Genomic DNA, 18,166 nt, shown 5'->3' with positions numbered 1-18,166 from the left:
GTCCGATCAGCTGTTCGGGACGCCGCGATTTCACCGCGGCGGTCCCGAACAGCCCGACTGAGCAGCCGGGTCACTTTCACTTTCACTTTAGAAGCGGCGGTCAGCTTTGACCGCCGCTTCTAAAGGGTTAATACCGCACATCGCCGCGATCGGCGATGTGTGGTATTAGCCGCGGGTCCCGGCCGTTGATTAGCGCCGGGACCGACGCGATATGATGCGGGATCGCGGCGCGATCCCGCTTCATATCGCGGGAGCCGGCGCAGGACGTAAATATACGTCCTGCGTCGTTAAGGGGTTAAAGAGGTAGGTTACCTCGTGCAATCATCAAATAATTTAAGGACCAAGCCCAGAAGCATCACTAAGCACAGTAGTTCCTGAAATACACAACCTGGATCAGGCATCAGCATGAGTTTACAAGAGGGCTACACAACTCCTAACATTAAAATGTTAATGTTGAAATCTGTATAGAAGATGTATGTTAGCTAGTGCTAACAGCAAAATTTTTTAGGCACAGGCCCAGCAGCATCACTTAGCCATATAGGTGCTGAAATACACAGCCTGGATCAGGCAGCAGCAGAAGTACACAAGAGGGCTTAATAACCCCTAACATTAAAAGGTGAATATTGAAATCTGTATAGAAGATGTATGTCAGCTAGTGCTAACATAAAAAAATGTAGGCACAGGCCCTGCAGGATCAGTAAGCCAAGTAGTTCCTGAAACACACAGCCTGGATCAGGCAGCAGGATGCGTACATAAGAGGGCTTCACAACCACTAACATTAAAAGATCAATGTTGAAATCTCTATTGAGCATGTATGTTTGCTAGTGCTACCATAAAAACATTTGTAGATGATAACCAAGACAGTCCTAGCAGCATCAGAAAACAATATTGGCTGAATGACACAGCCTGGAGGTGGGGAAAGCATAAGGAGCCCATATAGTGTCTGAATGGTACAGCCTGGAGGTGGCGAAGCATGAGGAGACCATATAGTGGCTGAATGGCACAGCCTGGAGTGGGCAGCAGCATGACTAGACCATAAAAATGTATGAATTTTTGAATAAATGATACAACTTAATTCTACAACTAAAGACCACAACAAAGCATGAAGGACTTAAAGCCTACTGGAACTGAGGAACTTCAAAATGGTAAATCTACCACCTGGATAGTCAGTCAATTCCCACAGCTGGTGGTCAGTATCCACAGTTCCCTGTTTCTGCTAGTCCTTGGCAATATTCCTTTTATTACTGGTCTGGTATCAACATGGCAATAATGCTGGGAGAGTAACTCAAGGATACCCACATGTTTCCTACAATACACAATCAATATATGGAGACCATATAGTGGCTGAATGACAAAGCCTGGAGGTGGCTGAAGCATGAGGAGACCATATAGTGTGAATGGCACAGCCTGGAGTTGGCAAAAGCATGAGGAGACCATTGAAATTTAAGAATTTTAAATGGAAATTTAAGATTTTTACATTGAAATTGAGGATTTTGAAATTGAACTTTTAACTCCCAAGTTTTAGTGTCCCGAGCCCCGACATGTGGGTACAAAGGACTAAATCTAACAAGGAGTCACATGTCACAATGATGGAGCCTGGAGGTGGCATCAGTATGAGGAGACCATATAGTGGCTGAATGACTGCCTGGAGTTTGTGGCAGCATAGGGAGACCATATAGTGTCTGAATGGCACAGCCTGGAGGTGGCTAAAGGATGAGGATACCATATAGTGGTTGAATGGCACAGCCTGGAGGTGGCATCAGGAGTCCTGAAAGTGACCCTAATGCAAGGAATTTCTGAAACTGGGGACCAGCACCTTAATTATGTTTTGCAGTATCCATGGCAGCACAATGAGAGAATCTGGAGGTGGTAGCATCAGCATGAGGAGACCATAGAGCAGCACAATTAGAAAGCCTGGAAGTTGCAGCATCAGCATGAGGAGACCATAGAGCAGCACAATGAGAGAACCGTGAGGTGGCATCATCAGCTTGAGGAGACCATATGGCGGCACAATGACAGAGCCTGGAGGTGGTAGCATTAGCATGAGGAGACCATATGGTGGCACAATGACAGAGCATGGAGGTGGTATCATTAGCATAAGGAGACCATATGGTGGCACAATGACAGAGTGTGGAGGTGGTACCATTAGAATGAGGAGACCATAGAGCAGCACAATGACAGAGCCTGGAGGTGGCAGCAGAAGCATGAGGGCCATGCCAAGTGAGGGTTGAGTCTGAGGAACCCACTGACTGTTGACTGGGGGTGTCGGATGTCACTTGGGATGAAGTGGATAAACGAGTGAACCTCACTTGGGATGAAGTGGATGACCGAGTGAACCGATCAATCATGGCTGCTGGGTTGCTGGTCGCGACACGACTGCTAGCTGACAATGGGAGCTCAGACCTCTCGCTGCGACTCCGGCTGCCACACACCCCTACTCAGCTGCGACCTCTGCCTGCGCCTGATGAATTTAGGACTCTGCCACTCCTCTGTGCACATCCTGGCACTACTCTGCCTGACATACTTATTGCACATATGAGGGGAGTACAATTCGCTTCACTACGCTTAAAACAGTATTTGTCTAGAACAGCAGCAGATGTGTATTATTGGCTGTCCTTTCACAGTATCTAGGCCCTTGACAGATTAACAAGTACAAAATAGTATACTACTTAGTTGTAGGTATGTGGTATACACTTATGAGGGTAGAAAAATGCTATACAATATGCCTAAAAACGCTGAATTTTTGTAAAACTTTTGTCTGTGCTTTCACAGTATGTAGGCTCTTGTCTGTGCTTTCACAGTATGTAGGCTCTTGACAGATTAACACATACAAAATAGTACACTACTTAGATGTACGTATGCAGTATGCACTGATGAGGGCAGAAAACCCTTAAAAAAAACATATTTTTGTAATACACCAGCAGTACACAACAGTGCTGCAGCCAAAAAAAGCTGTGTACTAAACACAAAATTGCACTCTGTTACAGACTATTAGGAATGTCCTGCTGGTTATTATACCGTCTACAGACTAGTATAACCAGCAGATGATTTGTTGTGGAACAAATACACTGAATTGCGCTGAAAAATTATTCTTGCCTCCTTTGCTAAGGTTTATGAAGTTGATGCGGCTTGTTGAAATGTATGAGGCAACACACAGCTATCTGCCCCTCTCTGTAATACAATGCTGAAGAAAGTGACTGGGAGGTTAATGCCTGCAGGAAAAATCTTTTTCAGTGAAAAAAACAATGCTATCCGTCCACGAGAACACTGATGTGACTAAGAGGATGTTAAACGCTGCTGGAATGTGCTTTTCTCTGCTGTAACACACACACAGGCTGTTCGTCCTATCTCTCTGCAGTGTAATGAATGAAGTGGCTGGCCGCAATGGCTGCCAATTATATAGGGCTGTGACATCACAGGGGTGACTGGCTGCTGATAGGCTGCATCCTGCATGTGATTCAGGGTCATACCGCCTACTTCCCTTCCCGCCTTGCCTTCCCGCCTTCCCAGTGTCCCTTGCCTCATGTAATGACATGTGGATCCACCATTTTAGATGCCCTGGAGCCTGGAACGCTGTAAAATGAAGTTTAAGGAAGTGATTCGCACCATAGAATCGTGGCGATATTCGCATTCGTTGCGAATCAAATATTCCCTGAAATTTGTAACAAATTTGGGTTCGTCAGCTTCGATTCACTCATCTCTACTACTGACCAGAGCCGACTCTGGACAAAATTGCACAAGGGTTTCCTAGAATCACAACTACCCTGTTTTCTGCATCCAACAGGTGCCACAGTGGGGAATTCGTTGTTCGTTGGACATTAAAGTGTATCTTTCATATCCCAGAAAAAATAATGCTTAAATATGTTATTCACTAGGTCAGACAGATACTTTACATTTCTTTTTTATGTGTCTAGCTTATGTAATTTGACTCAAGTCTCTCTTATCTGCTACTTATTCATTCTGACATCCACTGCTCAGGAAAGGCATGCCAGAGGCAAGCACTGTGCCCGCCCTTAACTAACTATACATTGACAACCTCCCTGAGTTTTCTGTGATGTGGTGGGTCTCTTCATCCAATACCTGCAGGATTCTCTGTAACCCCCCTCCTCTATATTTTCATGCCGCAGTCTGAAAGGACAAAGAGGAGTGCTAGTCCCACCTTCACTTTCTGGATGGAATTAAATCAGTGTATGCTTTAACTAGGACAAACATGATACTGCAGCCAAACAGGATTATGTTCTGGATGGTATTGGGACCTCCAATGGTCTTTTTTATTTTATTTTTTTAAGTAATGATTTCTATAAAAAAAAAAAGATAACATTAATGAAGTATATTAGAAAGGTTAATGTTTGTCTAGATAAACAACAAATAAAACGCTTTTGCTTCCGACAGTGTCCATTTAAGTGCCATTAATATTTATTCTTAGTTCACCATTCTTTACTCACCAATATAGCAATCTTTTGGTATGTTATAAATGATTGGATATACTGTATGTTAGGTGATGGATTCTATTTAAGTAGCCATGTGAATAGGACAATTGAGTAATTGTCCCACAAAGGGTTATAAATCTTTGAGATATATTGTAGATGCAGACATCATTTCTCATCTGTCTTTTTCTCATCCATCTACTTCACACCTGCAATTACATCCAAGTAAAGACAGTAGACCTCCTAATGAATTATCGAACATACAGTACGTATAGCTGTTCAGGAATTTCCTCTCCTTTGTATTTATCAATAGAGTAAAACAGCACAATTACCTGCAATTTTAACCAATTAATCTACCAATTACAAGTAAACATTTTGACTTTGCGATTGGATTTTTAGAAACGTTTTCGTGCGGTCATATTCACATCATACAAACATAATTTTCAGCTGGTGGGATGGAAGCTGGAAGCTGACAAAAAGATGATAAATGACAGGTATAATGTGTGTGATAATGCCAGCTATCATGGATGTATAGAACTTGGTTGGAAACCAGTGGCTCCCTAGGTGTGTTGCCTTGTATTCCCCAGCATGCAAGTTATTTAACAGTGCCTCGGTGTCTAGTATTTCTATTTTTGCAAATATGCTCTGCATAGTGTAGAGAAACTGAAAAGCCATATTGTGTTGTGCATCATAGGTAGATTTAATATCACTTGTGATTTTTTCCAAATATCAATTTGGAACTAAACTGTAGGTGTTAGAAGTAGACTCTACTTTACACAATTTAAACTTGGCATTACAGCTTAGTGGTCTTAATTAGATATGTTTTTTTTATGTAAGGTCATTCAAAATTGTGTGTATACCTACCTAGACGTTGGTTAAGAGGCAGTGGTCTTGAATTGAATGATTTTTTTTATGAATATATTTTAGGATAAAAAGGGTTGTTTTTTTGAGATTTGAACTGCAGTAACCCAGCATGGCAAATTCACAGAGAACACCACATTGATCTAAAATAGATTGTCTATCTCTGTGTTTCCCAAACTTTTTCAGTTCAGGGCACAGCTTAGATTTTTTTTGTTTCTTTGTTTATTTATTTATTTTTTGCTGTGGGGCACATTCAGATGCAGTTTACCCCTGTAGATAGTTTTTCCCCTGTAGATGGTATTTCTCCTGTAGGTAGGATCCATCTGTAGGTAGTTTGTCTCCTTTGTGTTGGACCAACAGCACTTACTTGTATACTGCACCCTGTCTGCGACTCTGTTCTCTGTAAAAATGTAGCTCTGTTCTCCTATTTTTCTGCTCCTAATAACACAGGTCACTCTTCTTCCTCCATAGCGTTACACTGCATTCAAGCAAGGAGCATGGGCACAGTGAAGGAGGCAGAGTGATGTGTATCATCTCTTGCTCCTCCATATGACTCCATCTTAGGGACAGGGAATTGGTACAGCCAGCACGCAGGCATGGAAAATAAGGAGTGGAGCTACATTTTTACAGATAAGGGGGTCCCAAACAGGGTGCAGTATATGGTTAAGTGCCGCTGGCTCTGAGGCACACTTATGGATGTACATCTGCACACTGGTTGAATAATGCTGGTTTATTCTATTCTGTAGTATAGCTGTTCCGTCTACTACTACTACTGTTGTCTGCCTGTTAAGGCTTTGATATGTCTTTATTCTACACTGATGCCCAAAACTGTATACAACATTCCATGTTTGGTCTAACTAATAATTTGTAAAGTGAAAAAGGTATGTTTGCTTCGTGTGCATCTATGCTGCTTTAGAAAAGTATACAGGAAGGAAGAAATATGCAATACAGTTCACACCAGCTCACCCCAACCGTGTCGCGGACAGGTGAGGACCATCACCTTGAAGAAAACGAAGAGGAAAAGAGAGCGTCCAGCATGGCAGATCTGATAAAAGCCAATAGTCTTTATTCAATCATGGACACACAGGACAAAGGGTAGTAAGTGATGTGTTTTGGTTGTATCACATGTCCTTAGTCATACCTGATACCATATGACCAATGTCATGTGATATGAACGGAACGCGTCACTTACTACCCTTCGTCCTGTGTGTCCATGATTGAATAAAGACTATTGGTTTTTATTGGATCTGCCATGCTGGACACTCTATTTTCGTCTTAGTAAGGAAGAAATGTAGCTTCTTTTTTTGTTAGAATTAGGTACATAAGGAGATAGTTAGGATTCATCTGTAGATCCAGAGTGTGTGTCACAGACAGGCGTCTTTCCACCTCTGCAACAGGGCTGCATGATTTGGTGAAATTGTGCGAATGCGATTATGGAGGTAAATATTGTGATTTCAATATGTGATTGCGAAATAATAAACAAATGTTGAAATCCCCCCATTTCATGTCAAATCCTCAAATTTTATATAGCCAACCCTCCTCCCTATTTCATGTTCATTCTTCCGCATTTTATGTGCCTGGCCTGGTATAGAATAGTCCGCACACTCTCCAGTGGAGAGCAATAGGAATATGTGTCTTCCCTTTAGGACCAGAAAGGGGGGGGGGGGGAGTTTTTTCCTCCTTGCCTTCTTATAGCTACAATTCATATGAGGGCTTGTTTTATGTGCTACCAATTGTACTTTGTAATGACATAATTCATTTTAACACTGAGTCTGGGATGAAACAAAAAAAATATTGCAGAGCCTTACTCTGCAATGTGGGTGTGGATATAAAGAATAAACATCACCCCCCCCCCCAGCTCAACGTTACACTTGCCCGATACTCATGCTGCACAATTGAGCACAACATGAGCCCCAAACAAAATGAGCAGTTATAAAAAAAAGTAGATAAACTTAAAAGTCCACCACTGATCCACTGGCAATATGCAATGTGTGAACGTACCCTAATAATTCTGAGAGACGGGCATTTGGTAATTTACATTATTTGTTGTTGTTATTATTGTTATGACTTTACATTGTAGAGGATCAAATTAGATTGTAAGACCAGTCTAGTGCATTTAAGCAACATTTTGATCCCAAAATCAAAGTTTAGAACAAAAAAGGTGTTGCTGAGGGTAACTGGAAAATAGAGTGAGTGAGATAGAATGAAAGCTACAATAATTAATATTTTCTTTTAGATTTTGTCACCCTGGTAAACCTGCTGCGATCTGAGGATGAGATCACTATTGGAAACGCTGCGCTGTGCTTAGGAAATTGCTTTGATCTACCTGGAGCAGCCTCTACCTGGTTGCAGCCTGATATTCTGAAGCTACTTCTGACCCATGCTGGTGGAGACTCCAAGAGACCCTCTGTACAGCGGAACGCAGCTATAGCACTAGGGAAACTCTGTTCTGCAGAGCCAAGGTAATTATCCCCCCTCAAAAATATGTTTTCTTTACATATGATTCTATACATTATATGTGAACACAGTAACCTATTGCTGCTTGCAGTGTGGTCATGGTATTTCCTAGTGAGGCATTTAGCATCGGCAAATACATAATGTGTTGCCATCATGGATAGAGAAGCACGCTTCAAAGAGTCAACTCTGAAAAAGCATTTAGTAGAAAATTAAAGGGTTTGTCCATTTTTACTATAAATTTATTAGTATTTAAACTCTTAGAAGTTTTTTTCTAAATGGGCAATGGAAAGGAGAAAACATGAATATCTTTGCTCTCAGTCATGCAAAGTGCCTTGTCCTGCCTCTCACCAATGGTTGACAACTCTAGTGCTTAAGCGGTTGAAGGGTCACCATAAGGTGCATTTACTACTTACCTACCAGCCAGTAATGGACATGCTTAAGAAGGATCTGTGCTTGTCTTGGAGGAAAATGGCCGTGTCCTGAGTCCACCAAAAGCTCCTGCTTTCTTTTTGTGAATTGGCTATTTCCTCTTGTAGTTGTCTTCCTCCAACTACAAGTCCCAGGATCCCTTGTTTGTAAGTGTGAATTTGCTTTTCTCCCTCCCACACATTATCCACCCCACCCATTGAAGCACACCTGGTACAATTCCCTGCAGCCCTGTGGAGAATGATCTCCTCCCCACCCTCCCATTAAGCGGACAGGCTCTCTTTCAACAATAGACTAGTGATGTAATGTCTCAGACTGCACTGCAACCTGGAAAAACCTGAGACAACACTTTTTGTATGCTGTTAAAAATAAACATCTGGGTAAAACTCACATAAGAATTGAGAGACCACGATCAAACACAGGTACAGACACTATGTAATGAACTATGCTAACTTTACAGCCCCTGTAGCAAAGTGAGAAAAAAAAATCCTGGAATACCCCTCTAATCATTGGTGAGAGGCAGGGTTGGGGAAGCTCTCATTCCAGGGAGCTTGGGGGAAGGCCTCCCTCTCCAACTCTTCAGCAGCTGGTGGCTGAGACGTTAAAAAAACAGTATGCTCAGGTATGCTCTCCTCTTCCCAGTGTCTATTTAGGGCTGATTTCTCTTAACACAACTGGCTTAACTAGAAGTAATCTAGACAGTTTACATGGTACTGTATATCACCATACATGGCTTCATGGAATCTCCGACATTGATGTCCTGTCTTGATGCTATTTGTAGTCATTATTTTTTTTGTACTTTTTAGATACATGGCGCAACTTCGGGAGCTTCATGGAATTGAGATTTTAAACTCTTGTAGGAAATATGTATGCAAGGGACCACAGCAGTGTTAACAGCTCAAGAGTACAGATTTTATAAATAGATTAAGTTATATTTTTTCAAATGTTTTTTCTCCTGTTTATAAAAAAAAGAAACATTGTTGTTACAATTGTTAAAACTATAGGAGCATTCTTTTTGAAGGACCACTACCTGTATATTTTTTATGTGCATTCATTTCTGTACTGTTATATTATCACAATGTAATAACAATCTGAGGCCACTTACAAAACCAATAAAAACTAGTTTGGCAACCAGTTTAGTAAACTTATTGGATTATTTTACCTGGTTATGATTATTTTAAGATACAGATAAATGTTATTCAATGGTGCTACAGTAATCTGTTTGAGAAATCTTTGAGGAATCTAATTATTCCACATACATGTCTCCTAAGGAAACCAATGAATTGTAAAAAAACATTGTTTATTAAAGGTTTTACACACATACATTGACCCCTTCCATATAAAAAAAATTGAAATCCCCCTTCTTTTCCTATTATCCATATAATCCATAATATCCATAATAATAAAAATAAAAATATTTGGTATCACTGCGTATAGAATTGGCCAAACTATTAAAGTATAACATTATTAATCCTGAATGGTGAATGCAATAAATGTAAAGAAAAATTACCAACTCCCAAAATAGTATGTTTTTGATCACACCATATTCCAGAAAAAAATGTATAAAGCGATCAATACCTTAATGGTACTAATATAAACTGCAGGTCATAGCAAAAAAAAAAAAAGAGCCTCCATAGTACCGTATATATGGAACAATAGTGAAGTTATAGGGGTCAGAATATGGAAACTATACAAATTGGGTATTGCTGTAATAGTGCCAATCTAAAGACTCAAGATAACAGAAGCCCATCCAAATTAGCAAAACTTCAAAAATGTTATTATTTTTTTTTGTTTTGGAGCATATTTTATGGAAAAATGCTTATTTAAGGGCAAGGAGCTTAAAACGAAGATTGGCAAGGTCCTTTTTTCATTCACATGTTTGGAATGTTTGACAAAGGACACGCTGGATGGCCGAAATGTTACAACTGTAAAAAAAAAAAAAATTTCTGATTGAGTCTACAGATTTCTACAGAATCTAGTGGACAAACATATTAGACTCCTCCCCAACTCTTTACAAACTTTCCACTCATAGTACTGCAAATGGTGATAATGCCTTCTTTTGTGATCCACACAGTATTAGTGCTTCTAATATGCCTCATACAGTAATTACCCTCTTGACCAGTGGTTATTCCCACAAATAGTCTTCCACATTGTAGTTGTCCCCACAATAACCCTTTTATCTTGCCCCCTCACACATCAGTTGCCCCCCTTTAATATTGCACCCTCACAGTTATCAATACCTAATAGGGCCCCTGCAGAATAGGTAGCTTTCACAAAGTAGTTAATTCTCCCTAATAGTTCCCTCACAGTAGTTAACCCCCATTAGCGCACCAACACAGTAGCTAGCCCCTGCATAGTACATAACCCTCAAACTGTGTTCCTCACACATAACAGAGCCCCCTTTATGCCTCGTGAAAAAAATAAAAAAACATTTGCAAATGTTGCGTGCAGAAATTCACCGTGCAGTAACAAAGATATGGAAGATAGCTTTCCTCAAGAAATCAAACTATGTCTTTAGTGCCACCTACTCCTTCAAAAGAGCAATGGACCAACCTGAGCTAAGAGACAATTTCCATGACTGCTTGCAGGTTATGACCAAAAAAGCTCCGACCCGTTTCGGAAACCCACTGTTTTCTTCATCTGGGAGACTCCCAGACGAAGGAAACAGTGGGTTTCTGAAATGCGTCAGAGCTTTTTTGGTCCAAACCTGCACCCATAGTGATGTCACTAACTACATGAACATCTGATTGCCCTACCTATACCGGATGGCGGGAACGAGTTCTGGTAGAGACGCCACCGACCGGAACCCCGGAGAGGACTCACAAGGACGTCGATATAAAGGAAAAGGTACACCTTATTAAATACAGAGAACTGAAATGAACCACAAGTACAGGTAATAGCAAGCGGGACAGCGATCATAATAAAGGAATATCAGTGTAGCTGCAGACCATTGCACCGGCACTGTAATTCCGTTTGCAAGCAGGAATCACTTACCACTATCTTTGTATCTGGCCAAACTCTTCAGGATATCAGTAAGTCACACGTGTCTGTAATAACTAACAGAGCGGCACGCTCATTGCAGAGACCCGCATGCGTCCATAGCAACCAGCGGAGCAGCGGGTTCTCTAAAGAAGTAAAATTTACTGTGACAGATTATCGCACTTGCCAGCACTGACCTCTATCCTGTGAACAGGAACAGTAAACCCCATTTTATCCTTTCTTTGCACCCTCTAAGATATAGAAAGAATTAGGATGATTACTATACACTATACAGTAATTCAACTAACATACATTTATGAGATGATCATTGAACCATTTACCAATACTGGACATACTGGATAACTATGACACTTCACTACATGTATTGCTGGTGATAAAAAGCTTTTATACTTTCTACAGATAAATATCACTACTATTTACCAGCATCTGAGGAACACCGAGCCTCTTTGTTGTCCCATCTACCCTAGACAAAAAACAGGTACACAGTTAAATTTGAAACTGTGATGAGTGGATTATATATATTATGAGTTTTGCATGACCAAATCCCCCATTTATTCTCACTCAGGTTTGCACTTTTTTCGCTTTCAGTTTGCATGCAGTCACCTGACTTGGGACAGTAGCAGAATTTCAAGTTCATCACCAAATCAGTATGTAACACGCACCTCCATTATCGGCATATAGACATATTTACAATTCTTTCAAATATTCATAAATATTCCTTTTATAGCTACTTTGTTTGTAATACTTGAAGCATCATTGACTACTGAACATCTTGCTTGCTACTAATCAAGAGAAAACATTTTTTAATATTCTTTTTATTCACTAATAAATCATACATATTTATTATCTATATCGTGCTGGTGTTTATTCAATTTTTTGTAGTTTTCTATTTATTTATTGCATTCTCTCCTTATCAGATGATTCCATTTTACAGCTTATAGGCTGTTGCTAAGCAACCTTTTTCGTATCGATTCATGGTTACTTATCTCCATTTACCTCCTAAATCATATTCCATGTCATGTTCCTATAGGGTCCTGCACTGTAGAAGATATAATACATGGATACATTAATATTCTGTGCACTGTGTTCAATTGGCATTCCAGGCTGATCAATGAATAAGAAACATGTTTTGTTTATATGGGTATAAGCAACCCTAAGCTAGTGCACTCTGATTTTACATGGAGCAACCTGCATTGTGATTATAGTCATACTATTCAAACACTTACAAAATGATCAAATTGTAAAAGTATTCCATTGCATCCAGAATAAATAATAGTCTCCGAATGTCTAAGACTAATCTTTCTGCTCAATGTCATAAAGGAATGTATCCCTTTTTTTTTTACCACTTTAAAAATAACAGTAAAACCTTTTTAAGGTGACTATTTATATTTCCATTGAAACATGGTCTTCTAGGGGGTGATCTTCTCAAAGAATATATAATAAATCATGAAAACCTGTCACAGAAAATCTGGTTGGGTTAGAAAAATTCTTCCCCAAGAGAGGCGGCCTTTTTTTGGAGAGGTTGCTCTGTATATTGCTACTATATATCTCTATCTGACTCTATATGCTTATGGAGGTAGCCATCTTGCCTGCCCTTAGCTGTGAACAGCAGTTCAGAGATTTGCTTAAGGGCTCTGACACACGCTATTATTTTTAGCAGTTTTAAATGCCATGAATTTTAAACTTTTTTCACATCAAACAAAAACCTCTCGTATGCAGCATTTTTTAAGAAAAAAAAAAAAGACATTGCATTACTTACATTGCACATTCCACTGTTCAGGGTTGTAGAATTTACTGTATATCTACAGATGAATTTCCATTCACAGCTACAATATCCCAACATTCCTTTCATGCTTATTACTAGAAGTCTGCAGGCTCACTGACGTTACTCACTTCATTTTTTATATAGACTACGAGGGGAATTTATCAAACAATTTACAAGTCTTTTTTCATCTAAATGTGTTGCAGGAAAAGTTGGTTGCTGGTCCCATACGACTTTTTCTGTGGCATTTCATTTAGACTGTTATTTTTTATGACCTTGAAGTGATCTGCTTTATATCCTTTGTACAGTGGTCACAAATTTATCATGTGTGACTTGTATCACTCCATGTGACACTTGTATTAAAGGGATTATTCAGGAAAAACCTTTTTTTTTTTATATACCAACTGGCTTCAGAAAGTTAAACCGATTAGTAAATTACTTCTATTAAAAAATATTAATCCTTTCATTACTTATGAGGTGCTGAAGCTGTGTTGTTCTTTTCTGTCTAAGTGCTCTCTGATGACACCTGTCTCGGAAAATGTCCAGAGTAGAAGCAAATCCCCATAGCAAACCTCTTCAACTGTGTGCAGTTCCCGAGACAAGCAGAGATGTCAGCAGAGAGCACTGTTGCCAGACAGAAAAGAACTACTCAACTTCAGCAGCTGATAATTATTGGAAGGATTAAGATTCTTTATCAGAAGTAATTTACAAATCTGTTTAACTTTCTGGAACCAGTTGATATATAAAAAAAAGTTTTTTCCTGGAATACCCCTTTAAGCTCCGTGTGACTTTTACTACAATTGTCGCATGGCCTGCACCTGCTTTGTGACATTTAACCAGAAATGTTCAGCGGGCATTCATCAAAGTCTGTGCACCAATTGATACATTTGGCGCATGACCACCAATTTCCCCGCAACTTTTTTAATCTAAACTAAACTGAAAGCAAGTTCAGTTTTCATAAATACCCCTCTATCTATCTATCTATCTAAGTATCTATCTATCTATCTATCTATCTATCTATTTATCTATTATCTTGCCAGAAAGTTGAACAGATTTGTAAATTACTTCTATTTAAAAATCTTAATCCTTACAGGCTGCAGTCAGGGGGTACAGCCAGTACTCCAGTCAGTGGCCAGGGTTCCTAGGGGAGCCCAGGTCCCGCTGCAACCCCCTGCAGCAGCCTGAGCACAGAAGCAGAAGACCGCTGTTTAAACAGCAGTCTCCTGCTTCTGTACACACAGTTAGGGTCTGGACATAAAGTAAGATAAGGGGAGGGCCTGGCCTGTCTGCTGGGCTAATTATTTTTTTTAACTACTCACCGCATTGTGCACAGGGGCCGGAGGGAAGTTATTCCTCCTTTGAGAGTACAGCAGTGGCTGCCTGGGAGAACAGAAGGACTGCATTACAGAAGGCCGGGCAGCACAACAAAGAAGCAGGGAAGGCAACAAATGCTGCACCTCCCCCCTCCTCTGTTGTGAGGAGCAATAATCTGCAGCTTCTCCCCCCTAATGACACCGTCCCTCAGCCTACACACTAACAGCGAGCTCCGCGAGTTCTGCCCGCCTAACTGTCAGACTCCTCCCCGGCTGTAACATAATAAGAAACTAATCTGTAATGGTCTCTGAGTCAGACAGAAGTGTGGGGGACATTTTATCATGATCCTCTTCCAGGTATCACACCCAAAGAAATATAGCCTTTGACTGTCAGGGCATGTTGGGAGTTGTAGTTTAGCAAAGCTGGAGTCTCCCTGTCTGGTGCTGGTCATATATGTGAAACAATGCTGGTCATACATGTGAGATCATTTCTCTGATAATGTAGCTATATCTCTCAATTCTCCTCTGGTTGTGCAGATGGCAGTGCATACTGTTGTGTTGTTTTCAAGGGGTTATCCAGTAATCCAAAAGCAGAACAAATTATTTAAAAAAGAAAACAGGACCACCCCTGTCCTCAGGCTGTGTGTGGTATTGCAACTTGGCACCAGTCACTTCAACAGAGCTGAGATAAAATTCCAGACACAAGCTGGGAACAGGTTTTCGAAAAAATCTGATCTGTTTTTTTCTAGTCTTGCTAAGCCCTTAAGGCAAAGTACACACTGCCGAAAATGTGCGAAATGTCCAACTGGAGAACGGGGGAGACATTCCAAATATTTGCACGATCTTGTGGACGCTAGGACCGCTCAAAACTGCATCATCTCATGGATGGCAATGCATTTTCAAGCTACTCTTTCCATGGAAGATACATTTGCTCACTAGGAATTTCATTATCCAGGGGCATAATTGAAACTCCTGGACCCCAGGGTAAAATATGAAACAGCCCACCCTACTATAAATAAAAAACTTCTTAACGATTAAAAAACCAAAATAAAAACCAAAAAAATAAACTCTTTATGTATCTCTAGTCTTAATCTGCCTTTGAAGTAGAAAAGAAGGATCCCAGCACTCGTATATTTCTGGATAAACTTGGCTTTTATTTTCGCTTCATAGCAGTTACACTTGAGCAGTACGCGTTACAGCTATACCAGCCTTTCTCAACCGCATAACGAAGACGGGTTAACAAGTATGATATATACAATATCTGTCTCACACAAACTACATCACCAGTAACAACCATAAACAAAATAAATAAACATTCAAAAAGAAGAAAAACAGGTACTTGTATCCTCAGTTCCGTGGCATCCAGCTGTCATGGATCTCAAGTTGCTCTCTGTAAGGTAAAAGTACATCACATTAATACTTATGAAATAGCTGTATACAGTGAAAATAACTGAAATAGCTGTAATTGCGATTTAACCCACGCGGTGCCAGAGTGTCCAAATGATGCATCCAGAAAGCTTCTTTCTTAATGAGCAATTTCTTCATATCACCCCCACGTCTAGGTGGAAGTACCTCATCTATCACCTGATATTTCAATTGTGCAATAGAATGACCCTTTTCTTTAACCACTTTGGGACCCAGGGCATACAGGTACGCCCCGACACCCTGGTACTTAAGGACCCAGGGCGTACCGGTACCCCCGTGGGAATTTTGGTCCCGGCCGCACGCCAGGCTGGGACCGGACTGGGATGACTGCTGGTATCTATCAGCAGGCACCCCGTGCAATCCCCTTGGGGGTCCTGAGGGCCCCCCCATTTCAGCGATCGCTGCAAATTGCCGGTCAATTCAGTCTGGCAATCTGCGGCGATTCTGGGTCATACGGGTCTCTGGTGACCCAGAAAATAAGGGGGATCGGGGCTGTCCAAGACACCCATGATCCCCCTGGAGGGATAGGAGTGAGGTGGCAGGGGTGCCACCCCTCCTATCCCTGTTATTGTTCGGTCAGAAGCGACCAACCAATAGTAGATTGGGGGAGTTTTTTTTTTTAAAGTTTGGTTCCCCCGTTCTGCCCACCCACAGTAGTCCAGGCAGAATGGAGGAACTGTCCTGTGATTGGCGCCGGAGGGCACTTACCATCGGCGGCGGCACCGGGTGGTGATGACGTGCCGCTGACTCCCTGGTGCAGACTAAGAAAGCCGGTGAGTTGCCTAGCAACATCTGCAGGGCTACATTTTGGAGACCACTATACAGTTGTTTCTTAACTGTAGCCCTTCAGATGTTGCAAAACTACAACTTCCAGCATGCCCAGACAGCTGTTTGGGCATGCTGGGATTTGTAGTTTTGCAACATCTGGAGGGCCACAGTTTGGAGATCACTGTGCAGTGGATTCTAAACTGTGGCCCTCTAAATCTTGCAAAACAACAACTCCCAGCATGCAGGAACAGCAAACGGTGGTCTCGCCATGCTGGGAGTTGTAGTTGCGTACTTCCAGCTGTTGTATAACTACATCTCCCAAAATGCCCTTTGGCGATCAGTACATGCTGGGAGTTTTAGTTTTGCAACAGCTGGAGGCACACTGGTTGGAAAATACAGTGTCAGATAACAGAACCTAACTGAAGGTTTTCCAACCAGCGTGCCTCCAGCTGTTGCAAAACTACAACTCCCAGCATGCACGGTCTGTCTCCATACTGGGAGTTGTAGTTTTGAAACAGCTGGGGGTTAGCCCCCCATGTGAATGTACAGGGTACATTCACATGAGCGGGTTTACAGTGAGTTTCCTGCTTCAAGTTCGAGCTGCGACAAATTTTCAGCAGCAGAACAAATTCTTAGCAGGAAACTCACCGTAAAACCCCTCCTATGCAAATGTACCCTAAAAACACTACATTTACACACCCGAACACTGTCGCCCCCAATTTAAATGAAAAACATATCGTACGGCAGTGTTTCAAAACCGAGCCTCCAGCTGTTGCAAAAACAAGCATTTCCGGACAGCCACTGACTGTCTAGGCATGCTGGAAGTTTAGCAACAGCTGGAGGCACCCTGTTTGGGAATCACTGGCGTAGAATATCCCTATGTCCATCCCTATGTATTCCCTAATTTAGTCCTCAAATGCGCATGGCGCTCTCTCACCTCAGAGCCCTGTCATATTTCAACGAAACAGTTTAGGGCCACATATGGGGTATTTCCTTACTTGGGAGCAATTGCGTTACAAATTTTTGGTGGCTTTTTCTCCTTTTACCCTTTATGAAAAGGAAAAGTTGGGGTCTACATCAGCCTGTTAGTGTAAAAAAATAAAAAAAATTCTACACTAACATGCTGGTGTTGCCCAATACTTTTTATTTTCACAAGAGGTAAAAGGAAAAAAAGAACCCCAAAATTTGTAACACAATTTCCCCTGAGTACGGAACTACCCCATATGTGGACGTAAAATGCTCTGCGGATGCACAAAAAGGCTCAGGAGTGAGAGCGCACTATGTACATTTGAGGTCTAAATTGGTGATTTGCACAGGAGTTCTGACATAAATGCAAAAAATTGATACCTACATGTGACCCCATTTTTGGAAACTACACCCCTCATGGAACATAACAAAGGGTATAGTGAGCCTTAACACCCCACAGGTGTTTGACGAATTTTCGTTAAATTTGAATGGGAAAATGAAAAAAAAAATTTTTTACTAAAATGCTGGTATTACCCTGAATTTTTTATTTTCACAAGGGAAAATAGGAAAAAAAGCCCCCCAAAATTTGTAACCCCATTTCTTATGAGTAAGAACATACCCCATATGTGGATTTAAAATGCTCTGCGGTCGAACTACAATGCTCAGAAGAGAGGGAGTGCCATTGGGCTTTTGGAAAATGTGTCCGGAATCGAAGACCATGTGTGCTTACAAAGCCCTCATAGTGCCAGAACAATGGACAA

The 18,166-nt window shown here is 41.1% G+C and overlaps 1 protein-coding gene across 6 annotated transcripts in view; it reads left to right on the top strand.

Annotated features, from left to right (window-relative positions):
- The window catches only part of TTC12 (tetratricopeptide repeat domain 12), a 135,875-nt gene extending 126,576 nt beyond the window's left edge, over positions 1 to 9,299 (top strand). For all 6 annotated transcript variants that reach the window (XM_056542902.1, XM_056542900.1, XM_056542901.1 and 3 more), the window contains 2 exons: positions 7,525 to 7,750; positions 8,978 to 9,299. In XM_056542902.1, coding sequence (XP_056398877.1) covers positions 7,525 to 7,750; positions 8,978 to 9,065 — 314 coding nt within the window. In that variant the 3' untranslated portion in view covers positions 9,066 to 9,299. The remainder of the gene's footprint in view (positions 1 to 7,524; positions 7,751 to 8,977) is intronic.
- The last annotated feature ends 8,867 nt before the right edge of the window (positions 9,300 to 18,166 follow it).

This window comes from Hyla sarda, chromosome 10 (genome assembly GCF_029499605.1).
Source record: "Hyla sarda isolate aHylSar1 chromosome 10, aHylSar1.hap1, whole genome shotgun sequence".
NCBI lineage: Eukaryota > Metazoa > Chordata > Amphibia > Anura > Hylidae > Hyla > Hyla sarda.
Note: the sequence above shows the minus strand (reverse complement) of the source record. Positions and strands in the feature narration are given on the sequence as shown.